We start from the raw sequence: 7,544 nt of genomic DNA, 5'->3' as shown, positions 1-7,544 counted from the left end.
TGCTTAATGCTCCTCTATGCTAGCTAGTAGGAAGACTGAGGGCAACGGGTCGGGTGATAGTTCTCTGTTGTTTTGTCACTTCGAGCGACCCCTTTAACATACAAGTAATCATGTGACCCCGATAAAATTTCTACTTTTTGTAGTTACATATTAGTCATTACTAACTGTATGCACTGTATGTGTGTGTGGTGCCTACATATGCCTCCTTTGCAAAAAAGTGTTTCTCTGGTTGCTTTAAAGATTTTGATAGATAAACACTGAGGCAGACAAAAATATCTACAAAAAAGAAATGAGGGGAAAGGTAGAGGAGATCAAGACAAGATTTGAGTATGGTGACGTGCAGTGTTAAAGAGAGAGAAACTGGTGAAATTCAGACTATATAAGATGTATTATCAAACTCAGAGGGAAACAGACAGGAACAGATACATTCAGAGAAAGTCAGAGTGACATTTTCAGTCAGTTTTCCATGAATTCAGAGGACTTGAATCTATAGGCTACGGGTCACACATTCCCAAAAATTGAAAGTCCTGCAAATCTCCTGAAATTAAAACAAATAACTGTCTGTTCAAGTGTCAGCTGATTCCTTCCACATTCAAATTCCCCAAACTTTTGCATCACATCTCTGTAAATTTAGCTTTTAAGTATATACCGCAACATAATGTACAAACCTGAAATACTTTACAGTATGGTCTGGCTTGATTTGCCACCTCCCGCCCACTAAGCACTCATGCAGATCTGCTGAAACTAGTTATGACATGTGTGAGGGAGGCAGAGAAGATGGGGGATTTGGAAGGTCAGGCTGAGTTGAAGTTAGCATGATCGCCTACAAGAGTGGAAGGCAACGTTGTCGAGGACTTAAAAGATTTATGGATCGATGCTGCTGAAGCTCGGTTCATGAATATACCGTCCCTTTTATCATTTTATGTTAAAGGCCTGGTCCTGTCTGATGTGAGCAGCAAAATCAAATTCAAAGTGTTCACAAAAGTGTGAAGATGTACTAATCAGGTGAGCAAGGGGATGCGTTTGGCTTGCAGATAAAAAGATGCTCTTAAATAAACAAGGAAAATTAGGAACACATCCAGTTATATACAGTATGTGTTCATGATGAGGAAAAACATGTCTATAGTTCTCCTTTTTTTAACCTCTTAAGCTCAGGAACATCTTCAAAGAGCAGAGTTAAAAGGGGACAGTCCCGAGTGCATCTCCATCTGTGCATTTTTCAGGATCGTTTGATGGGTTCTGCTTCAGATCTGCAGCACAAGAGAAAACTATCAGCAGCGTGAGGATGTGACCTGCTGACACAGCAAGCCATAAAGATTTTGGCGAGGGAGGGGCAGTGTTGACAGAATCCATTCTGCTTGGTCATGGAGGCGACTCTAGTCAGCTTTCAGGGGATAAATAAATAAGCATGAGGCAGGCACTGAGAGAAAGGGCGTGCTATATACCTTGTCTGGGTCAGCAGAAATTGCTCAGGCTTCCTGGTAAACTCTCACCCAAGTCTGACCTCTGATTGGATTGGAGAGTCTCTGGTGGGTAGTGTTTTCCAGCACACATAAAATGCACATTTCTGCATCACTTATACCTGAGGCAGCTGACCCCACCATATGTATCAGCAAGACATATTACTTATACCTGGCACAAGTAACGCCCCAGTGTAGTATTCTACACTGAACACAGAGAGATTTTCTGTATTGTATCAGATGTGCAATAACTTTTATTGATGCTTGTTAGAAGGACACAGGAGGAGAACTTGCAAAATAAATAAAAATGAAACCATGAGGTTAGATTTAATTTGATGCAACCACACAGTTTGTTCATGACAGGCTTTATGAAAGCACTCCTGGGTACTCCACTGCATACAAATATAGTATGGTCAGCAAACAAAACAGTAACATCTCTGGAGGATACAATAAATGATGTACTAGCAGGGAAGAAAAGATACTGTCTACACCTACAAACTGCTACAGGGTTTCAGACAGTGGGAGAACCAGAACTGTCTTTGAACAGGAGAAAAATGTTTCTGCCACACCATTTGAACAGTGAACATCTTTGATAAACTAAATCAGAGTCTGGGCAGACAATACAAGGTTCCTGATAAGTTTTTTCCTGAAACAATTCTTCAGTAATGTGGTGAAAGACATTTGCAGGGAGAGCGGAAATCACATTAGAAATCTTAGATGCTTCAGAAGTCTTTGTTTTGATCCTGATTCTAACTTTGGTGAAAGTTGTGCGTAAACTGTAATTACCAATGACTTCAAAATGTCTCTTTTAGCCTGTGTCTAGGAGGGGCACTCAGCAATCTTAGCTGAATATTTCCTATTTCGATCCTCATTATAAATATTTCTCATTTGTATAATTTTTTTGTGGGTACAGTCTAATCTTAGCTCTTGCAAATATGATTTATTAGAAAGTGTTGACTTTCGTTCTGTTTACACTAAGTTAATTGAAAATGCAACATTTTGGTCATAGACCGTCCTTTGTCAGGCATCAGGTTCACAATATTAAACAGTCTTTATACTAGAACCTCTGGCTGCAATCACCACTAACAAACGCAAGATAATTACATCACCTCAGCCAAAAAACAATTCCCTAAAATGAGATAATTACAATGAGACAAGAAAAGTAGAAATAGCAGATACTGGATCACAATATACAGTAAGTGATTTTCATCAAGAAGAGACGTTCAAGTGGTAGACAAGGGGAGGAAGAACTAAACAACAGTCCAAGTCTCTTTTTTTCTATTGTATTCTACAGATCCTAAAATCCATAGAGAGATTGATCTTAAAATTGATGCCTGACGAAGGTCTGTGACCAAATCTTTGGAGTTTTAATACAATTTATTTTATTTCTTTTGCGTGATTTCAGTTTCCCATGCATCTGTCTACCAAGTGTGCATTAGACAACTCTTAAAGCGAGACTATGAAAGTTTTGAAAGAAGAAATAGCACATTCATTCTTTTACAAATTACAATTAAAATGAATGCTGCTACAGGCTTACTTGGTCTGGTATGACCAGTAGCTTATGGTGGCTAATGTTAGCAAACTTCAGGTAAGTATTGCTGCATAATGGATGTTACGGAGTCAGTTTACTGACTTCATGACTGTTGTCCACTGTTAAAGTAGGTTCTAGTATTTAGGATTATCCCATAATTTTCACTTGTGTCCACTGTTTGGCAAAAGTTACATAGTCTCACTTTAAATTGAAGTCTGATTCATTAATAATCACTAAAATCATAACCTAATATGTATTTTCTGTGCTGAAAATATTTTCTGTTAAACAAAGTGAGATACAGTTTGATACAGTTTCCATTTTCAGTACATTCTTTGGCTGGATTATTCTTCAACGTAACTCTCGAATCTGAACAACAGCCTTCCAAGGAGTCTACCCTCAAAATAATAGCACTTTAAAAAAAGATCATTACTCATATGTTCTGAGTCACACCAGTGACAGCATCAGTGACACATAATAAACTACAGTGGCACAGCAGTACAAAAATATATAAACATTAACAGTAATGAAGAATGCAGTCATGCACTCTTGCAGTCTTCAAAGGACAGCTGAAGTGATCTCTTTATTTGATCTTTTTCGAATGTGCTCAAAGCAGAGAAGTAAATGCTTGTTCTTTTTTCTGAAACATTAGAAAAGGACAGAGGTTGATGTGACATGAAAATCTTTCAGCGTTGTTCATTATACAAACAATACATTTTTTATCATATTAATTCATACATGTGTGATTATGAGGCACCACACAATAATACTGTACTGTCTTCACTTATTTACAAGAGAAAAAAAAAAAGCATTAGTCCTTCCGGCTATAAATGCTTGTAATGTAAAGATGAAAATATTGACAATAAGTCATTTTTATGTCTTTGTGTATGTTATAATAATGTGTATGTGCGTTCTTATATGTGGTGCGAGCAGCAGACATGGAAACAGAGACAGGGTGTTTGGTTTTTACTATGGCTAAGTGCGTTTTGTGGCTGTAAGGTGGAGAGGAAAGACGTGCGACAGAAAATAGGATGGAGGAGAATAGAAAGACACTTGACCAGAGAGAATCAGGCCATTTACTGAAAGCAGGCGTACACACACACACACACACACACACACACACACACACACGCACACACATACAGGCTATCAGTGACTGGCAGTTGGGATAATATGCAGTAAACTCTCCAGCTCACTTCATCACAACACAGTTCCACATGTTGTACACTTTGTTTCCTCTTTCTCTTTCACACAAACATACTCACACATACACACACATACACACACACACAGTGAAAGCCTCAGTGAGTACTTCTGTGTTCCATCTATTTTCTCAGAGGATAGAGGAAGGTGCAAACACATGCCTCGGAGAAGAAAATGCCCACTGTACTGTACATGCCATCGTATCCAGGCCAAGTCCAAGCTACACGTACGAGTTCACAAAAAACACACGACCTGATGAAAAGTTTCCACTGCATTTCCATGATGAGACACTTTTTTTCCTCACACAGTACACTGAAGCAGTATTATGACTTTGTAGTTTTTGAGTTTTTCATTTTTTAGTGAAACGTTTTGCTACTGAAACAGTAAGCAAGGAGCCCCTTCATCCCATTGGTCCTTATGTTGAGAGTGTGACGTAATAGAAAGGTAAAGAAAAGAGTAAGAGAAAGAGAGAAGATAGATACGACTATCCAACATCACAAACAACGGTTGTGTGGAGATTGTCAAGGCCTTCGCAGTATACTCAGTGAATGAGGTCACATTTTAAATCAAGTGTCTCTGTAAACCCTTCAACTCCTGTGCAGTTTGTCCAAGTGCAGCTACTGTGGTGTGCATGCATCACAGAAACTGTTATGAATCACTTTATTGTATTTAAATGAAGGGAGCATAAGTCAGAGTGGGGGGCGGGGGGGGTGAAGCCCTCATCAGAGTCCAAAAGCAGCCTGCTGTTCAATGAAAACCTCCTCTGTGAATATTATCAGAGCGCTTACGCTTGTATTTTAAACCCCTTTCCTACACCTTAGTTCAATCCTTTGATCCGTTAAGCGTCCCCTTCATTTTTAGTGCAATCCCTGAAAGAAAAGGTGTTAAAGCACCTCAGGCCAGCGCTTTATCCTACTGCTCAGAACAGTTTAAATATGTGCCTGCTGGTTAAAATGTCTATTATAGCTGCATCCGTGCAGGACACTTTCAGAAAGAGCGTTTCCATGACTTACAGAGGATCTTCTGGAAGGCTCTGCGGAAGTCCTGGTTGAAGATAGTGTAGATGACCGGGTTTAATGAGCTATTACAGTAGCCAATCCAGAAAAAGAACTTGAACAGTGTCTCTGGGACCTTGCACGGCTCCCGGCAGATTCCGTACAGGCTGTAGGAGAAGAAAAATGGGAACCAGCACACGACAAATACACCCATGACCACTGCGAGTACAAACGTGAAGCGTTTCTCTCGAGCGGCAGAGACCTTCTTTCGATTGACGGTGCTCCGGCGTTTGCGGCGAGACGAGAACAGCTCCATGGATTTGGAACTGGAACGTGACTTCCTGCTGGAGTATTTAGAAGTGGAGCTGCTTTTCCGGCTGGACTTCCTGTCTTTCCTGTCATCATGGTGGTGTTTGTTGGTAGTGGTCTTTTTAGGTTTCTCATCTGACGAGCTGCTATCGTCGAAGTCGTCATCGTGGTCTGTCGTTGGATGTTTCGGCTCATTTGGTAAGGAGGACCCAACGGCATGCTCTTTGCAGTGCCCATTCTCACGTTCCTGATCTTTCATGCTTCCACCCCTGCTGGACTTTAACGAGCCACCTTTTCCTGGTTCAGCTTGATCCATCCCATTCTCCAGTGGCGAGTCCACATCTCTCTTCTTCTCGGACATTGTCCTGGTCCTGGTCTTTGCTACTTGGTAGATCCGAATATAGACCAGAATCATAATGACACAGGGGGCAAAGAACGATCCAATACTGGAGTAGAGGATATACCAGGTCTCATCATTCAGAATACACTGGGGGTTGGTCTCACTGCTGCTCCTGTCCATTGATATCAGTGGTGGGAAGGAGATGACGGCTGAGATCAACCAGACCACCACAATCATCCCTTTAACTCTTTTGGGTGTTCTCTTTAAGTTATACTCGACCGCCTGTGTCACTGACCAGTACCTGTCCAAGCTTATAGCGCACAGGTGAACAATAGAAGAGGTGCAGAATAAAACGTCCAGAGCCAGGTAGATGTCACACCAGATTTTACCAAAAAACCAGTAGCCCATAAGTTCATTTGCCAGAGAAAAGGGCATGACCAGGGTAGCCACCAGTATGTCCGCACTGGCCAGAGAGACGAGAAAAAGATTCTGGGGTGGTTTCAGAGCTCTGCTGGTTAAAACGGCAATAACAACCAAGACGTTCCCGACTATTGTAAACAAAATCAGAAAGCTGACAAGTCCAGCCAGACCCCAGATAGCGAGCTGGCTGTACTGGCTCTGAGAGGTGGAATTAAAGGAGATATTTTCTGCCTCCATCCCGTCCTCCAAGCCGGAGATATTTAAGAAATCCATTTTGAGTTTAGTTTTTTCTTTTTAGTCAAGATGTGACTTTTAAAAAATTAAAATGTGCGTAAATAATCTGTAGAAATACCCCATTAGGACTTCAGTGCCTATTTCACAATAAAAATCTACATCAAATGGCATTTTTCTCCTCGTCTCACCTGCGATCTTCCATATCCTGCATGCAAGTCTCTCCTTTAGAAAAAAAGAGAGCGAGAGATATGGGGGAGAGAGATAGAGAGGCCCCAATATGCAAAATCTTTTAAGTCCTTATTTTAAAAACGTGCAGGCTGCTCAGCAGCAGCATCTCCATGCTTAGAGAGCGGACTCCCTCCTCATCGCGTCCTCTCCCATCCCGACTGCGCCCGCATCTCTCCACCTCCGCCTCCCCGCTGTGTCCTGAGAGAGGTTTGTAACAACCACGTGTCTTTTTTTTTTCTTTTTTCTTTTTTTTTTTTGTACATTAGAAGAAAAAAAAACTAGCAGGGACCCGCTCCGCCCCGGAGAAGCGATTATGGAGGAGAGGATGGAGATGAAAATAAGCCATCAAAACATATATTCATCAGTAGTGATTTATTTTAGAATAGTTAATAAGATCACGGTCGCAAACTGGACAATATATCTCTTGAAGGTCTGTTTCGGTATTAAAAGCGTAGCCTACTCCCGCCCATTTGGATAGATAAAGTCAGCAGGAGCTGTTTGGTGGAGGTCACATTGCTGTCAAAACGCACAGACTGACAGCAGCGGAGTCCCGCTCCAAGGAGAACACGCGCTGCTCTGTCATTCGGTGTGCACGCTGGAGGTCAGTATTGTAACAGGCAGACCCGGAGGGACAAACAAGCGAACATACACACCATAAACATGAGCAACACAAGCTATATGCGATATTATATCTATACAGCCGTCAGGTTTATAGATATTCCAGTATGTATTGATTAACCCGTGGCCCTGTGGGAGGAATATAGGAATGCATGCGTGACCTTACAGTGGAAACTTTTATAATTTTCCTGCCTTTATTAGTTTGTGTG

General features: G+C 41.3%; 1 protein-coding gene and 1 long non-coding RNA gene across 2 annotated transcripts; both read right to left on the bottom strand.

Moving 5' to 3' along the window:
- Positions 1-1,762: 1,762 nt before the first annotated feature.
- On the bottom strand, positions 1,763-6,678 carry adra2c (adrenoceptor alpha 2C). The gene has a single exon (XM_067584121.1). The coding sequence runs from the start codon at positions 6,526-6,528 to the stop codon at positions 5,179-5,181; it is 1,350 nt and encodes a 449-aa protein (XP_067440222.1). The 5' UTR covers positions 6,529-6,678; the 3' UTR covers positions 1,763-5,178.
- LOC137179457 (uncharacterized) lies at positions 1,763-7,340 on the bottom strand. Its single transcript, XR_010927818.1, has 2 exons — positions 6,678-7,340; positions 1,763-3,628 (listed from the first exon to the last, which is right to left on the bottom strand). It is a non-coding gene; the product is annotated as an uncharacterized lncRNA (long non-coding RNA).
- Between the last annotated feature and the right edge of the window lie 204 nt (positions 7,341-7,544).

The sequence above is a fragment of the Thunnus thynnus genome, chromosome 3, assembly GCF_963924715.1.
Source record: "Thunnus thynnus chromosome 3, fThuThy2.1, whole genome shotgun sequence".
NCBI lineage: Eukaryota > Metazoa > Chordata > Actinopteri > Scombriformes > Scombridae > Thunnus > Thunnus thynnus.
Note: the sequence above shows the minus strand (reverse complement) of the source record. Positions and strands in the feature narration are given on the sequence as shown.